The sequence below is a fragment of the Arachis hypogaea genome, chromosome 18 (assembly GCF_003086295.3).
Source record: "Arachis hypogaea cultivar Tifrunner chromosome 18, arahy.Tifrunner.gnm2.J5K5, whole genome shotgun sequence".
Taxonomy (NCBI): domain Eukaryota; kingdom Viridiplantae; phylum Streptophyta; class Magnoliopsida; order Fabales; family Fabaceae; genus Arachis; species Arachis hypogaea.
The window spans coordinates 9,378,621-9,396,890 of record NC_092053.1 but is presented as its reverse complement, the minus strand read 5'-3'; the positions used below and the strand labels follow the sequence as shown (position 1 = coordinate 9,396,890).

The 18,270-nt window shown below is 33.0% G+C and overlaps 3 protein-coding genes across 5 annotated transcripts; 1 reads left to right on the top strand and 2 right to left on the bottom strand.

The window, feature by feature from the left end:
- Positions 1-3,402: 3,402 nt before the first annotated feature.
- Positions 3,403-4,844, top strand: LOC112772939 (uncharacterized GPI-anchored protein At4g28100). Its single transcript, XM_025817962.3, has 2 exons — positions 3,403-4,170; positions 4,259-4,844. The coding sequence occupies exons 1-2, from the start codon at positions 3,595-3,597 to the stop codon at positions 4,571-4,573; spliced, it is 891 nt and encodes a 296-aa protein (XP_025673747.1). The 5' UTR covers positions 3,403-3,594; the 3' UTR covers positions 4,574-4,844.
- Positions 4,845-6,895: 2,051 nt separating this feature from the next.
- On the bottom strand, positions 6,896-10,091 carry LOC112772950 (equilibrative nucleotide transporter 3). Of its 3 annotated transcripts, none has more exons than XM_025817973.3 (10): positions 9,951-10,091; positions 9,224-9,285; positions 9,021-9,125; positions 8,703-8,858; positions 8,472-8,615; positions 8,282-8,387; positions 8,015-8,187; positions 7,771-7,931; positions 7,417-7,675; positions 6,896-7,317 (listed from the first exon to the last, which is right to left on the bottom strand). In XM_025817973.3, the coding sequence occupies exons 2-10, from the start codon at positions 9,257-9,259 to the stop codon at positions 7,210-7,212; spliced, it is 1,248 nt and encodes a 415-aa protein (XP_025673758.1). In that variant the 5' UTR covers positions 9,260-9,285; positions 9,951-10,091; the 3' UTR covers positions 6,896-7,209. The 3 variants fall into 3 exon arrangements, with proteins under 3 accessions (XP_025673758.1, XP_025673760.1, XP_072081973.1); XM_025817975.3 differs by having other exon boundaries at positions 9,827-9,955; XM_072225872.1 differs by lacking the exon at positions 9,951-10,091 and adding an exon at positions 9,661-9,679.
- A 2,337-nt stretch (positions 10,092-12,428) lies between these two features.
- LOC112772680 (cytochrome b6-f complex iron-sulfur subunit, chloroplastic) lies at positions 12,429-14,158 on the bottom strand. Its single transcript, XM_025817649.2, has 5 exons — positions 13,554-14,158; positions 13,241-13,473; positions 13,049-13,166; positions 12,786-12,968; positions 12,429-12,699 (listed from the first exon to the last, which is right to left on the bottom strand). The coding sequence occupies exons 1-5, from the start codon at positions 13,731-13,733 to the stop codon at positions 12,598-12,600; spliced, it is 816 nt and encodes a 271-aa protein (XP_025673434.2). The 5' UTR covers positions 13,734-14,158; the 3' UTR covers positions 12,429-12,597.
- Positions 14,159-18,270: the final 4,112 nt, after the last annotated feature.

Below are 18,270 nucleotides of genomic sequence, written 5' to 3'. Positions count from 1 at the left end.
TCTTTTTTCATTTTGTTCTATTCTATCAAAGTTTAACTAAATATGAGGTAGACTACTCTGCCCTATTAAATAAAGTGGATTTAAAATATTATCTCATTCTGTTTTATGACAAATTGACGGATCAACGGGTCGGATTATCGCGTTTAACATTCTCTTTTAAAAAATTAATTAAAAAATAATAATTAAAAAATAAATATAAATAAAAAATAGTCAAATTATAATATATTTTTTTATTTTTTTTTATTTTTAACTTTAATATAATTATTTAAAATAATATCTATCAATAAAATTATTTTTATTTTTAAAAAAAATTATATAATTTGAATATATATATGAAAGTGTAAAATAAAATAACTAAAGTTAATAATAAAATAAAAAAATATTTAAAAATGATATAATTTATAATTTTTGTAGCACTAATAATCACTTTTTTATTTTAAAAAAAAAAACTTTGGGTCAGTAGATTGGCCGTCCCGTTCTATTAAAATTCGCAAATTTGATAATTTTTTAATTTAGCGGATTTAAAATACTAGTTTGACTTGCTTTTTTGGTAAATTTGACGAGTCAGGTTTGACGGATTCAGCCTATTTTCTCGTCCCGGTTAGATGTAAGACCATTTCATATAAGATACTAACATATTATCTGCCAACTTATTGCCAACAATAATTAATTATTATATTTTAAATACATATATAAAGAGACACATCTAGAAAATATATCTATAAAGAAACTTCTATTAAACACAACTATAAAAAGACATTTTTATTAGACACATCCACGAAGATACTTCTATGAAATACAATTATAAATAAGAGTTGGCAGAAGTTGGCAGATATAGTGTTGGTAACGTAGCAGAACCGTTTCAAAAAATAGAGAGATTGCACAGTGTGTGGTGATGAAGGTTCTCATAGAGGTTAATTTTAATTGGCACGAAACATCATTTTCCATCACATGCCAGATTCTTATCCAAAGTTGCTTCAAAGTTGTACATGTGTGTGTACACAGTACACCACAGACTTTTGAAGATCGTGAATAATGATGATGCTTTAGACCAACGAAAACGCGAGCTTTAATTACCTCTATTTCATGCGCTTTAATAATTTCGTATCTATAGTCTTCAATCATCATCGCTAGCTAGCTTATATTATCCTTCTTCTATTTGCCTTTCGGCACACAGGGAGTGTGAGTTGTCGTGTGCCATTATTTCAAAGTTGATCTTTGACATTATTTATGATTATGATTATGCTTATGAATGCGGCGATAAAAGTGAATTCTTGTCATTACATGCTCAATTATTCTAAAAAATTCTGTAGGAATTGCTTCAACGAGAAGTGGGAAACGAAAGAACTTGCCATTTTGTGGAGATTGTGGTGTTGGCATATTTGTGTCCATAACTTCATGTGTATGAACAAAGAATGCAAGCGGAGAAGGTTGTATTTTATAGGGTATCTTTTTACTTTCACATTTAGATATGAGACATTGCGATAAGGTGGATTTGTTCCTCACTCACCCACGATTGAAACACAACTCTTAAGCTCCAAAAGTAGTTTCCTTTTGTGCTTCCTGTTGGAGAGATTTCAAACACGGAACGCGTCTTAGCTTCCAGAAAAATTGGGGCAACAATCTATCATATCAATAATCAACTTAATTATCAAAAGGCCAAATAAATATTTAGTGTTCAAGGTTTAATTAAGGTTTACATCCTTAAAATTAAATGATTAATTTGTTTCTTTCATAATATGTTTATTAATTTTTCCTTAATTATAGTCTTATAATCTTATTACATTCAATCCCGCTACATTACCAACAGTATTTCTGCCAACTTTTACCAACTCTTGTTTATGATTGTATTTAATGGAAGTGTTTTTGTAGATGTGTCTAATAAAAATATATTTTTTATGATTGTATCTAATGGAAATATCTTTATATATAGATGTATTTTCTAGATGTATCTCTTTATACATGTATTTAAAATATAATATAATAACTAATTATTATTGACAATAAATTGGCAGATAATATATTGGTACCCTATACTTTTCCTATTACATTAAACACTTTTAATTTGCTATAAAATGAAGGAAAATTCATCTATTTTGCATTAATAATTAATTTTCTCATTTTGTGTGTGTATATATGTTGCACCATAGCTTAGTCCAAAAGTAAACTTTTTATGTTGACAATTAGAAAAAGTTATCATCATTTGTCCAAAAAGGAAAACAGAAAAAGTGGCATCAATGTGGAGCCTTCTCATATTTTGGACCATCAGTTCCATAGAGAGAGAGACTCGTCGCATGTCAAAAAACAACAATATATAGTCTTCTACATTTTGTTCATACAATAGCAAATAACACGTGATATTAATACTAATCCATAACAGTTAACATCGTGGAATCTTACGTAGTTACGTTCTTCATCATCTTTGTTATTCTATTACTATAATATCGTTCTTCTATGCCCGCGCAAGGTGAAGCACACAAGTGATGAACGTCTTAAAGGGCATCCTTTTACATTTAAATTTTCGCTTTATAATCATCATCATCATCATCATCATCATCATATATATATATATATATATGAATTAATTTTGATTTTGTGTATATAAAAAATAATATATCATGTTTAGGTAGCAAAAACTATATCTTTTTAATACACAAAATAGTAGTAAAAACTATATTTTTTTAATGCACAAAATAATACATATTTTTTTTCATAATCTTCAATTGAAATGATCAGAAGGCCTGATTCATATTATTTGGTTTTCTTTATGAACCAAGGAGTTAAATAGATGGGAAAGGCTCTTCTCTAATAAAGAACGAGATCAAACCCGTTTATTTTTTATTATTAATTTTATTAGAAAATATATTTTAAATAAAAGATAAGTAAAATAATTTTTTTTTTCGTGAAATTTATCAAATATTTTAAAAATATTGCTAAATTTTATTTTATTTTAAAAATTTTCAATTTACATTAAATGTATTCCTGCAATTAAGTTTTATTTTAAAAAATTTAGGACTAATATCCAGTAATACGCTTGATAACTAAGAATTATTAAATTATGTTAGAGATTATTTTTATAAAGTTGTTGCATGCTAAATTAATCTTAATTAAAATTTTTTTAAAATTTAACTATTAAGATATATTTGATGTAAATTAAATAAAATTAAAATAAATTAAAATTTAAAAATATTTTTAACAAAATTTATATAAAAAAGAATATATTTAACCTTAAAAAATATATATCTTTTAGTCATTTTTACTAACCTGATTTTGAGGGTAAAATGTGAAAACCCACCCATTTGACAGGAGGCAAATACATACATCTTTCACTAATTTGGATGATCTGATAGTGTTATTGATCATCATATTGTATGTATTAAAATTAACTAAAGTTGAAAACGAATTTCCTATTCAATTGATTGTTAGAAGAATAAAGGAAGATAATCCAAATATCTGGAGAGAAGCAGCCAAATTTTGTGAGAGACTTTTCCATAGGTCTTACTATCATAATATTATGTCCCTACAGCCCTACTAAGTTACTACTCTCACCAAAGAAGAACCACTTTCACAGTTTCACTCAAACACGCTAAAAAGATGCAATCATTCACTCCCATCATTCTCTTCTTCATCACTTCTTCACTACCGCTTCTCGCTTCCTCCACCACCGTCCCTTCATTCCCCCTTCAACCTGACACCCAAATCTGCCACCTCGACCTCTCCGACGAACTCTTCGGCGGCGTCAACCAAGCCTGCGCCGGCGACACCCTCGACCGCAGCCGCTGCTGCCCTGTTCTCGCCGCCTGGCTCTTCGCCGCTCACGCCAGGTCCGCCCTCGAGCTTCCCCCCTCTCCTCCTCCGGCCTCTGCCGGAGACCTACCCATGATGCCGGACGACGACTCTCAGAAGTGCGTGGAGACGCTGCAGGAGTCACTGAAGAACAGGAGCGTGTTGATTCCGCAACCAAACGCGAGTTGCGACGCCATAACGTGCTTCTGCGGTATCAGGATTCACCGGATAAGTTCGTTGAGTTGCCCCGCGGCGTTTAACTTTTCCGGTGGAAGCAGTCACGGTGGTGGTCTTGTCCCTACCTCTGCTGTTGTCAACTTGGAGAAGAATTGCCAAAACTCTTCCTACGCTGGTTGCACCAAATGCCTTTCTTCCCTTCAAAAGGTCACTATACATTTCTAAATAATATTTTTTTAAATATTGACATAAAAATATTTAAAATGTTAATATTATTTTGGTAATTGGGAGGCAGTTAAAAGGGAAGAATAAGGAGAACGATGAGAGGGGGCGGAAGATGTTGAAGCGAGACTGCCAGCTAATGGGTCTGACGTGGCTGCTGAGGAAGAACAAAACCGCATACATACCAACGGTGTCTGCGGTGTTGCGCGCCATCATGTACAGTGCTCATCCGCACCAATCAAAATGCAGCCCTGATCAGGAAAACATGCCCTTAGCCGTTGATTCCCTCCAACTAGAAAAGGACCACGCCTCATATCACCCCGTGAAACCATTTTGGATACTCGTACTTAATATTGTTGTAACCATCGTCCTCATTATCTCAGTTTGAAATCAACGCTTTCAGGTTCTCGTCCCGTGAAGCTATTGGACAAAAAACATACAATAGGGATTCATTCTGACTTTTTGTCTTTTATGCTCGTACATTTTGGATCTTCATTCACGTTTTTTTTTTCGTCACTACGTGCTGCTTGTGCTGTGACACCATGAGATGCATACAATTTTTACATTTCTGCTTCTCAGCTCCCATGGTTGTTACTAGTTAGAGAGGGTTTTTTACTATCTTAATTGATTAACGAAAATATTCCAACGTTTGAAATCAATTATTCCTTCAATCTTATTTATATTGTACTTACAAATACAAATATAAATTGATCAATTTAGTTATATTATTTTTTAGAGAATTGCTATTTGTACACCAAAATCAGCTACTAATGTATTTGTGTATAAATACATATGTAGTTTAATTTATTTTCAATGTGTATTTATATTCTAGCATGTATTTTATATTAGTAGCTGATTTTGGTGTACACGTAGCATAACTCTATTTTTTATTTATCAAATTTGATTTCAAAGAAATTATTTAAATTTATACAGATGATTTAGTAATACTTGATTTATATCGTTCATATGATTTGGTTAATTACTTGATTAATTGATTTGTACAATGTTGGTCTTTTTATATAGTATATTCCTAAAGTACTTTTGTAGGGAGGGAGGAGCAGCTTCCTAGAATAGAACTGATTACTGAGTATGTTGGTCGAGTAGGGTATATGAAAACAAAGCTAAGATTCATATTTTTAATACACAAACGGACTCCAAGATATTGAATTTTGTACAATCTAAGAAAACGGTGGTTACGTAAATTCTTAGAGATTATCTTTTTTTTTTTTCTGTGGATCTTTCTCTTGGTGATATAAGGCTTAAAGTAGTCCTTGAAGTTGCATTCGAGTCTCAAAGTAATCTCTGAAGTTAATAATTCCTCAAATTCGTCCCTGAAATTACACTCCGAGATTCATAGTAGTCCTTAAAATAATTTCCATCCATCCTTGCTACTGAAAAACTGAGCTGGACTAAAACGATGTCGTTTTGTTATTTATTAAAAAAAAAAACCTAATCTCCAATACGACGTCGTTTTATATTTATATAAAAAAAAATAATCCTTATCTTCACCAATTCTCTTTTTTCCTGTTCTTCTTCTTCAATTTCATAGTAGCAACAAGAACAACATCATCAGAACCAACAAAAAACAAAAATTACAGAGTTAAGAAAACTAACAATTACAAAAAATCACAAAAAAATCAACAAAGATCAATTAACCTAAATAACAAGCATCAATCAACCTAAATAGCAACAATCACAAAAAAACATCAACAATTACAGAATCAAAAACAACAAAAAATCAACCTTGACAACTACATTAAAACACAATCACGAACAGTAATAATCATCCAAAATATTAAACAATAATGATTAAATAACTAAAAAAAACTCACCTTTACTGCAGAGAAGAGAAGAAAAATGCAGAGGGAGACAAAGAAGAGAACAGAGAGCAGACGTCGACAAGTAGGGAGGGGCTGCCAGTCGAGACAATGGAGAGCGCCTGGAGCTGACCGTGAGTGACATTCTGTTTGTGGCCTGGAGCACCTGCCTCGTTGTGGAGTTGTTGGTGGGCTTTGGAGTCGCCGGCGAGTGCGGCGGGCTCGATAGCGATGACGGTGGCGACGGAGGGTTGGGGTGGTTGATAGAGCGCTTGAAAATAGTGAGAAAGTGTGAAATCTGGACGGCGAGGTCGGAAAGCACTTGGATCTCGTGGTAGTGCGGAGAAACAGATTGGGAGCGTGAGAGAAGAGGAAGGGAAAAGGGTAGATTAGGGAGGAACGATCGGCGCGGTACTAAAACGGAGGTCGACGACAAAGAGGGTTGAGAAAAGCTTGCTTGTGAGTGAGAGAAGGGGAAGAGGAAAGGGTAGGTTGGAGAGCGGGAAGAGTTGGGGAAGGGGGGTGTTAAAGTGTGTTTTTTTTTCTTTTTTTTTTTTAATAAACATAAAACTACGTCGTTTTCAATTTTTTTTTTACTTCTCAAAACGACGTCATTTTAAGATTTCGACGAACGAAAAATCCCTCAAAGAGTATTATGAGTCCTGGAGTGCAATGTCAGGGACAAATTTGAAAAATTATTAACTTTAAGAATTATTTTGAGGCTCGAATGCAACTTCAAATACTATTTTAAGACTTATATCTTCTCTTGGCTGATTCTGGATTAAACTATCAATTGAGGCACATGTCACAATTTATGTTTCTTCAATTCAAACGTTACCATAAGTCCATCACATAAATAATAAAATAAAAAATATATATAAATCGAACCACGGTTAGAAAAAAATTCACAAAGCTTTTGTTGATGTGGGCTCAAATTAAATTCCTTTGCTTGTCAAGCTGTCCATCTTTCATTAGCCTTAGACCCAAGTAGAGCAATAAACCCAAATTGATGATAATTCACGAATGGGCATGACCCAAAAGGTTGCATGCATTTTAGCCTTACACCACAATAAATAAAACTATAAACAGTTGTTTCCAAGACCAAAAAAAAAAAAAAAAAAAAAGAACACTTGTTTCCAATAGAAAGAATAGGCGAAACTAATCCTTTCATCAGAAAAATTCACATGACTTTATTATGCTTTGATTTTCACCAGTCTTTTCCTATTAACCACAGCCAGTCAAGTGTCACCCCAGCAAAAATGCCTCCAAGGAGAAACAACACCAACAAGTTCCCCAATGCATTTTGTTCAGGACCCTACAACAAAAGTTCCAAAGCATAATAAAATTAATGTGTCACATTCACAACTTGTCTGTATGATGTATACTTGTTTTTAATATTAAAATTAAAACTCACCTTGTAACCTTTTGGTGCAGATGTAAGAACACATACAGTGAGGTAACCATTGGACAAGCCCAAGAAGGATGTCAAGAATATCATCCAACCTTGGTCACCATACTTTGCAGTGAAATAAAATGCTGGAACAAGTAGGAACCGACAAAGAATCATTATTGTTATCAACTTCCTGGACTCCAACTTCAACTTCTTCACTAGTGGAATGTATCTTCCAATCAGATCACACACATTGTACATTGCAATCAAAACAAGAGCATACCTAGTATGATATTTGGAAATGTCAGATGATACTGAGTTCATGTCTAGTTATGAAGGCAGACGAAAATGGATGGAAGAACTTGTTTATGAAGTTACCATGTGCCTAGGCTGTGTGATCCAGTATCTTCTGATAGGAACCCAGGGAAGATAGATAGTGTGAGAGTATATATTAGGAACATGTCAAGTGCATAATCCATGTTTTCTAGTAACAATTGCTGGATTCCCTTCCTCTCTGATTGTTTTTCATATCCCTCAACCTAGGGGGGGAATTTGCATTAAGTTCAATCTTGAAAAATAAGAAATTTGTGTAGCACAATGGAAAGTAATAAAAGGCTATTACTTCTTCAGATAATGTTTCTATGCCACCAGCTGCAAGGTCAGCTGAAACAGTTTTGGATCCTTCAGATGCTGCTTTTGAACGGTAATACTTCACAATTGGTATTTTGGGGAAAACAAAGGCATAGAGAAGAACACAAACAAGCTCAAAGAATGTTGATATGGCAAAGAATAGAACTGCAAGGAAAGGTAAAAAAACAATAAGAGAAACAGAAGATTATGATGACAAGAAGCTGTAATTTGAGTGTTGATGAGTAGAACTAGAACCTACTTGCTCCTTTCCGAAGACCATCCTTAGAATTCTCAAATGCAGCTTTTGTGATTAGCCTCAAAGCAGAGGTTAATGCACCAGATGCTGCCAAACCAGCAAGGAAAGACTGCAACAAGATATTTAAACCAGATTTAAAAAAATGCATTACATGTTTAAACTCTAAATTACTAATTATGTTACCCATGTTAACCTGAATGAATTCTTGTCTCATGTAAGACAAATCTCCCACCATTCCACCTTGAACATGAGCATCCGCAACCCCGAAAGTGCCGCTAATTGCGCATATACCAATGTAAGTTCCAAGACCTCCTTTGCCAGATGTTGCTAAATCCAACTAATGGAGATTGACAGGAAGATTTTAATCAAAACCATCCTAAAAAGAAATCAAAACTCACAAACAAGTTAATTTAAGAGGACCTACAATTAAGACCAACAAAGTGCTTATGAAAAAGAGAGTGTATCCAAATAGGTTCCGGATTCTTGTGTTGATTTTGGCCTCATTATAAGCCAGTATTGCAAGTGTTCCAACTGCAAATGGTTGATACACAAGAGTAAGCACCCTAGGGGGATGGTATTTCTGCATAACCAAATGAATATGAGAATCACACAACAAAGATACGTGGCTATTTTTATAGATTTGTTGAAAGTTTAATAACTTAACTATCAAAGTTTGCTATAAATTTTTATTAAGATGTATGAGAAGCACCATCAACAGAAAAATACATGAAAAAATTGTTACCGGAAACAAATAAACGTAGTAATCTTCAATTGTCAGCATGCTGTTCCATGAAAAAAGACATCCATTGCCAAGAAGCCAGCAGACAAATATTGCAAGATATTTTCCCTGTTAATACCAAATAAAAAAGAAAAATGGAAATTACAATTTCGTTTGCCTTAGTGTTCCTAAGATCCAATATAATTAGTAGTAGATCCTACACAAACCTGAACACGTGCTGGAACATCACTACTGTTATCCATGGCGACAGTGGATGATTCTATTCAATCTACAAGAAGGAAAATTTATACTATGGAGAAGCCTTATATAATCTGTTTATAATATCTACTATCTACTATATAATAATGAGCCATCACCACATATAATATCTGTAAATTGAATTCTTTAACAGTCCTGGGACCATGTGCAACTCATATAACTCTCATCACCCCAGAAAATAAAAAATAAGAAATAGCATGGCTTTTGATTAACAGAAAACGTTGAAAATGCTAAAAAAAAGGGGTCATAAATTGATAATAATTATAAACATTTTGATTGGAATATATACTAAGTATTTCTTAATCAATAATAGCTGAGGGCACGGAACCTATATATATAAAATAAGAGTAATTAATTAGTATATAGAGAATTGGTGGCATCTTACCAGTGGAATCTAAGCGCCATAATGGTGATATACACATATATGAAAAATATGCATTTTTCTTTGAAGATAATAACAATCAACAAGAATAAACAAAATTTATGTCGGCATACATATACATATACACATATATTATATGCAGAAAAGGGGGCAGACCAAGCTAAGTTACCAGCAATTCCATATAGTGCCATTTAAAAAGTAGAAAATCAAATATCAATTGTGTTTGTGTGATGTAGTGAAGCTTTAATTTGGCTTGAAAGCAAAGCAGATTAACTAATGAAGGAAAAGCTTACTCTACAACTCAACCGAGAAGCATATGGAAGTGGGAGAAATATGATTCCGCATTCTAGCTAGGATAAACCAGAATCTTAATCTATTCTCGTACCATGTTGGTGGACAACATTTGACCATAATGAGTAAAAGTGAGTCCAAAGTTTAAATTTGAATAGTTCTATTAGTTAGTGTTATTTATTATAAATAGAGATAATAATAATAATATAATTGATAAGTATAAAATTAATAATTCAAATTATCTCTTTTTTTTTTATTTTTCTCTTATCTAATATTTTTTTTTTAATTTCTCTCTTATCCTATTAATTCTTTCTTATTCGATTTCTTTCTTTTTATAGGAGCATTTTCTTAATTCAAGTTTTTTCTTCATTTAGTAGCATTTTGAATATTATGCTAATAGTTGTCATATCGATGACGATGATTACCATAATAAATTAAATAATCAAGCTATATTTATACTACAAATCAGTCATTATTTAATTATTAATATAAAATAAATATTTTTTAATTCGATAAATCAAAAATTAATTTATTACGAATTTGAATTCTATTAAAAAATTTATCGTTAATTAATAAATTATTATATATTATACATATAAATTAAGACTCAGACTCCAATATTTATTTAAATAGTCATTCAACTAACTCAAATCGATCAATATGAATGCTGCGTGGAATTCAATGGCTCATGGTTTGCGTTCATACTTCATATTTCGCAGCTGGGATGGGACCGTTGACTTTGCCATCATGCTCACACTTAGTGTTATTCAAATCAATCGGCTGGCATATGCATCATTATTCTTCCATGTATCCACATCCGTTACATATATTACTACTGCTAATAATAGTACTAGTAATTCATTTGTGTGATTGTGTCCATTATAAGTCAACATTTACAATGACGTACAAGATGCCACAGAAGTTGGTTAATTTTCAAATCCCTCAATTTTCTTTTATTGCAAAATCATTTATTAGTCCCTTCGTTGGATTCACATGGCTATTACTTCAACATTGAGGAATCTGTTTGTCTTTATGAATGTCAACGACAATGAGGTTGTGAAGGTGGAAACTATTATATTGATTAAATATATATGTAATATATTATTATTGAAAAATTAGGTATTTTTTTTATATGGTGTTTTATTCAAATCGGACGGTCCAATTTGTTTGATGAAAAAATAAATTACAAATTTGAAGAAAAAATTAAACTTTAAATCGGAGGGTCCGATTTGCTTGAAGAAAAAATTAAACTCCAAATCGGAGGGTCCGATTTGTATTTTTTATTCTTTTTATTTGTTAAAATAAAAATTGGACAGTCCGATTTTAACATTAAATTTTTTTTTTATTTTCGAAATCACAAATCGTACCGTCCGATTTGTGATTGTTGGTTTAAAAAACAAAACAATGCAAATAAATCGGTACTTCTGATTTGTGTCATCCCATAGCCAAATAAAATACCTTTCTCCTCACACCATATTGTCGTACAGGTTTCTCTCTCCCACACGACAAATCAAAAGCGTGGAAACTACTACCTAACTTCATATATCCTATTCAAAATTTTCCCACCAATGCACTCTCCTATTTTCAGTAAAAATCTGAAAGTCTAAAGGATCCATAGATCACGTTTTTACATTTTTTATTTTACTGAAAATCAGAATCAAACGAGTTTTTATCATTTTATTTCACACGAAATTTTTATTTTTGTTGAGCTTATCTTAAAATACTTACGTTATCTTTTAACAATTGTATTACTCTAATTAAACTTTCTACTTAATAATTTCTTTTGTCCAAATTTGACTATCTGCTGAATCAACTAACCCCAAAAATGAATAGCGCGCACGTGATCTATACCTGACCGTTAGAACAAAGACTGCCGTGACGAGTACAAGGCACGACAATCGCTACAAAACCTAGGACGCGATTCTAGACAAAACGGCTATCGATGCAAATCTTGGTACGTAGTAATAGCAAATATTCAAATAAAACTTTAATAAGAACTAGTTTATACTAGTTTTTAAAAAGATATTATTTTTTTATATTTTTAAAAAGTTTTTTTAATAAATAAAAATTATTTTATATTTGGATAAATTTAAAAAAAAATATTTATCTTAAAAAATATATTCAAATATATTTAAGATTTAATAAAAATATTTTATTTTTAATAAAAAAAACTTTACTCAAATAAGACAATCTAAATTAATACTAATTCAATTTAAAATTTCATTCCCCTGCCACTTCCAAACCTCACAGCATTATATTATTCTAAGCTTTTAGTATAAGCACTTCATTCATTCACACTTGAGTCAAATGAACTTGGTTTTTTAATAGATTTGAATCTATCTCTTCATTTGAATCCCAATTGTTACGGAAGAAAGTATTAGAGATTAAGCGAGTTTGTATTTAGACAAAGTTTAATATATAAATTGGGAGAAATTCAGAGACGGAAATGGCATCCAGGAGAAGTGAAGAAGACATGCAAGAGAAGAATTATGAGGTTCCTTCTTATGTTATATATACTAGCTCCGATTCAGAAAATACATATTGATTACAAAACATGTTTATATATGAATAGAAGAAGAGATAGAGTTTGAATTATAGATTACATATGATATGTGTATGTGGCAGGTGTGAGAATGAAAGGAGAGTAGTCTAAGCCCACCAGGGAGCGTCACCGGTTCTGAAATCAGTCTCAACCCATGGAACAAACACCACCTTCCCATCATCCACATCACAATGCGCCAATGCCAGAGACTGTCCACCAATAACAAGAAAATTATTCACTAGCGTTGTTTCTAGTCACAGATAGAAAAGTGAAGAATTTTTGAAAATTTGCTTACCAAAGGAGCAGGTCCTCTGACAACTCTTCCTTGGTCATTATACTGAGATCCATGGCAAGGGCAGATGAACTTGTTCTCCGCTGCATTCCACGGCACCACACAACCAAGGTGAGTGCACACCGCATTAATCCCATATGTTGCCAGTGTTCTGTCTTTCTCCACCACAAGGTACGTTGGATCTCCCTGTAAAATACACGTTATGGCAGTCATGAACGACATTCATATTATGAAAATTTGAAAAACTATCTATGTATAGTGTATACCTTCAATCCTTGTGTAAGTGTACGGTCACCAGGTCCATGCGCCTTGAGCCATTGCTCTGCAAGCACATCATTTCCAAGTGCATCCTTTGCAACAGTACCACCAGTAGCAGATCCTGAACTGTAATGAATCATTTGCATGAAACTCACTCTCTATAAAGGAAGGAAGGAAGAAAGAAAGAAAAGATGAATTACCCAGGAGGGACGAAGAAATAGGTATAAGGAATGAGCATTCCAGTAGAGGGGAGTGCAACAGCTCCAAGGAGGAGAAGATTCATGAGCTGTCTCTTCCCCATGTCAGGTACTCTGTCAGCTGGAATACTCGTCGCCATGCATACCACTCTCATCCCTTTTCCCTTCCCAATCTTCACCTCTTTCCTTGAACATGACGATGAGGGGCACAGTACCCCACTCCTCCTAGAACATAGCTGAAATCAACACAACCAACCAACATGTTATGCTAATTATGATTCCTTATTCAAACTCAAAACACCGTGTGTAGGTTTACCTGCGAAGGGGCTATAGAGGGCAGTGTGGTGGAAGCCATGCTTACACAAACAGTAAGAGGAAGATGAATGGAGGATGATAAGATGATATGATGATGGGTTAAAAATCTTAAACGAGAGGCAACGGTCTTTCTTGGATAAGGTGCTCTTGCCACGTGGCTGCCACATCGCCACATCTTCATTTGCCAATTTCGGATAAGGCTTCATGTGGGCCTACTCTAATCAATATTGGGCCTAACCCTCTTTATCTTGGGCTTCGGCCCTTTTCTCTGCTTGCAGACCGTTACCGAAAAAGAATAAATTAGGTCCAGTCCAAAAAAGTGACTCATATTCAGGTAACGTCATGCAAGTAGATACCAAAGAATTATGAAAAAGAAGAAAACAGCATGATCAAACCTATTGAGAAAAGAAACACAAGTTATTGATAGATGTGTAGGGTTTTGATTGCAATTTGCAGATTATTGTATCCCAAATAAGTAGGTAGGAAAAGGCCCACTAGCTTGCGTTGTCTACGTCCTCCATTGCAAACACAAAGGCATAGAATGATGTTGTTATCTGCATGGGGGGTATGGCGTGCCTCGTGCACTTATTATCAATCCATCATGCGCTTCTCTCACTACTCACTACCCTTGTGTTGTTCTATAATATTGCTCTCTTTTTTCTTCCATAAAGTATTTTCATTTTATATTAAGCGTGCCAATATAAGAGTTGCCTTCAAATGTATTTTATAATGTTACAACTTGGAATTCTTCATCTAATTACTAGCTATAAGAAATATTTTATAGTCCTTTGATTAAATTTACTTTTTTTTTTTATATGATATATAATTGTTGAGAGTAAGTGAGATAAGAGAAAGAGGAAAAGGGGCGGGTAATAGTGTTGAAACGAGAGAGAAAAAGGAATGAATACACATTAGGTGTCTTTAGGCTTTCTCTTGCATCAATGCAGCGAAAGAGGAGAATCTAAGGGTTTCGTCAAAGGAGATAAAACCAAACAAGCAAAGCAAAAGGAGAGTCCTCAGCTATTTCATGTAAGTAGATATATATATTATAAAAGGAAGGAAAGGTGTACCACAGGGGATATAGATAGAGCAAGATTGAAGCAACCACAAAGAAATAGAACGTTCTTTAAAGTCTTTTTCGAAGTGATGAAATCACATGAAAAAGCCGTTTTGCATCTAGTAATGTCTCGAACCTTTTTATGTCTCCAACTTAACTCAATTAAAACTCTTTAAGGTAGCGTTTGTTTTGAGGTACTGAGACAGAGACTGAGAGACTGAGACTCAGTATTGTGTTTGTTAGTTCAGAGACTGGTACTAAAATTTCTGTCTCTGTCTCTAAAATTTCAGTATTTCAGTACCTCCAAAAAGTAGGGACACAGGGGACTGAAATTTTTAGAGATGGAGACTGAAACTTTAATAACATTTCATACCTAAAATACTTTCATTTTAATTAATTAATTCCAATTTTACCCTTCGTGCAAATTAAATTAGAGTTTCATTCTTGTTTTAATTCCTGTCTCTCATTTTGCACCAAACAGAATACTGAGATTTATTTCAATCCCTGTCTCTTAGTCTCTGTCTCTCAGTCTCAGTTTTTCCGTCTCTGTCTCTCCACCAAACGCTACCTTAAGTCTATTGAGCCAACATTGTATTGAGGGGTGTAATGCATTTTTGTGGACCAACGGCCAAAGATATTAGACGGATTCTTTAATGCTTTTCATATATTTTTCGCAAATCTAATTCTCAAATTTATTATTTTATATTTAAATATTTTAATCTGATTTTTCGATTTAATTTATAGTAAAAAAAAATTACATCAATACAAATTGGAATTTTTTATTTGTGCACCACAAAATTTTGAATTTAAATTTCAAAAATAATTTAACCATTAGATTTCTTAACAAATTCTATTATCGTCAAATCTAAGGATAAGATTTATTAATTAAAATAAAAAAAAATTAACATCCATGTTAAAAAAAACACCAAATTGTCATTACAATATATTAACACAATGTTTTTTTCATGTCTAAAAAAAGTCAGTCAAAATTTAAATTAAAATAAAATAAAAATTTTGAGAAGACGGTCCAATAAAAATTTTAACATAAGATAAAAATAAATTTGTGTATTTCTACTGTACAATTTATGTTTTTGAGAGTTTAAGAGATGCTAATTACCTTGTTGTCTTCCTTATTTATTTATCGCCTAAAGACTTGATGAAATTAATCAAGTGAGTGAAGCCAGGATCCCAAAGCCTCCCAAGAACTAGCTCGCTAGCTTTCCCACATCTTAAAAACCACAATGACAATTATATGTTCCTTTGACCAATGTATGCATTGACACTACAAATTATGAGCCACACACAGAGACAGATGTCTCAAATTACATTATGGAGAAATATTTCTTAAACTCATTGTGTGTGGATATATATGTATATTTGAAGATTTAGCACATCTCATAAGCCTATATCATATATTAATAAGTTTGTTTGATCGAGGACCGAGCACCCCAAAGTCACCACTCATCACACCAAGAGTTCACGAGTGGCAACCATGAGATACATACACTATTCCGATCGTTATTTACTTTTATGGATGCATGGCAGAGATACAATGTGTCTTAATTTTAATATTGTCTCTACTTGTTCCAATGCTTGGAGAGATCTTGGGAATAAAGTTTTGTCATTAATATCTTTGTATGCTTCTTAATATAGTAACTATTATTATTGTTAGTTGTTGTTGTTGCACCCCTCAGGTCGCACATAGTGTGAATAAAAGAAGGACCTGCATGCCTCCATGTGGGTTTCAGATTTAGGCCCCCAAAGTGATAAATGAATGGTTCTTCTCAAAAGAAGGTGTAATTGATTTGAGAACCGTAGTAGGTTGTGCCATTTTTTTTTTCCCTTAACAATGACTTGACCATATGATAGTTTTTGCTCTTTCTTCAGGGTTCAGAATGGGACTTTGCATTTTTGGTTTTTCCAACACCTTTTACCACACAGGTGTATTGAGGGGGAGAACACCAAATATGTCCCCACAAATAATTACTATATAAAATTTTAAAAAATTACCAAGATTTGGACAGAACAAGAAAATTTTTTTCTGGCTTTTATTATACTGGAAACTTTTTAAAGCTGCACGGTGTCCCCATTCTCTTATTGATAGCCAATTTCTTTTTCTTTTTTAAAGCTATTATATATATATATTGGAGATTCTAGAATATTTATATTTATGGTGGCTATAATAACTATGTAAGTATTATTAAAATTAAAGTTATATTATTAAATAATAAAAAAACGTTACTTTAATTTTAATAATATTTTTTAAAATATTATAATTATTGTTACTATTGTAACGTAACATAGACATATATTAGAATAATCCTATATGTGTGTAATAATTCATTATTGTATATATTTGTGTGTGTTCATAAATATAGGTAACTTTTCACAAGAATATACTTTAAGATTATTTAAAGTATTTAGACTATGTTAATTTTAAAACTTATTAAGTACTTAGTGAAAATCTGCACTAAAATAAATGTGTTAAACTAGCCAAATATTTTTAACACAGATTGAATATGTGCAAAATCGGAAGTGTATGTATGGATGTATGTGTATGGGATACGGGGATAGTAGAATATGAGTTGGAAACTTGGAATGAATGGCGCATAAAGAGACATATACATACGTCGTATCTGTTGGACACGAGTAGGTTTAGTAATAAGGGTCTCACGGGATGGTTCCATGTTTCATGTTTGGGCTAAAAATAGGGTTCATGTAATAATTTAAAGTTTTCAATTTTGCACAGCTGTAAGTATAGGGGAGTATCACGGTACTGTAGCACTTCACTTAATTATCCCATAGTTATTTAATCTATCCGCGTATTTAATGGCTATTTAATGACTTAGGTTCACACACTACCTGTTAGGGGTGTGCATGGGTCGGGTGAAACCGAGTTTGATATGACCCAGATCCGGCTCGAAATATATACCGGGTCTATTTGTTAGACCCGAACCCGACCCTATACCCGATGAAATCTATACACTTTCGGGCCACGATTATACCGGGTAAAAACCGGGTGAAAACCGGGCCGTTAACATTATATTACCTTGATACCTTCTTGAAAGTTAGCATGTAAAAATATCCAAATTTCCAAGACTCCAACCATTATTTGACATGATAAAATTCACTTAGAAAAATATAATAAGAACTAACTCTTCTCTAAAATTAAAGTATAACCATAATCAATACTAATATTGTCTAATAACACCAAATATTTAAATCAATACAAATAACATAAGATTATGCATTAGTCTAAAGTCTTATGCATTTTAAACATAAAACATTAACTTATAGTCTTATATATAATGACTAATAACACAAAATATTAAGGTTTATAATACTTAAATTTCACATAATAATAGCTATCATCCATCACTAATAACACAAAATATTAATTGTGTATGATGACCGGGCCACCGGGCCGATTTCGGGTGACCCGAGCTATGGCCCGGACCCGACCCGAAATAATGACCGGGTCTACTTTTGAGACCCATACCCGACCCTAGACCCGATGAAATCATATCAAATTAGCCCCTAAAGTGTTCGGGGCCGGGCCGAGTCTTCGGGCCGGGCCGGGCCATGCACACCCCTACTACCTGTTACAATAATGTTGACTTAGAAGTTAGAATTATTAGTACAGTTGCAAGCGTGTATTTGG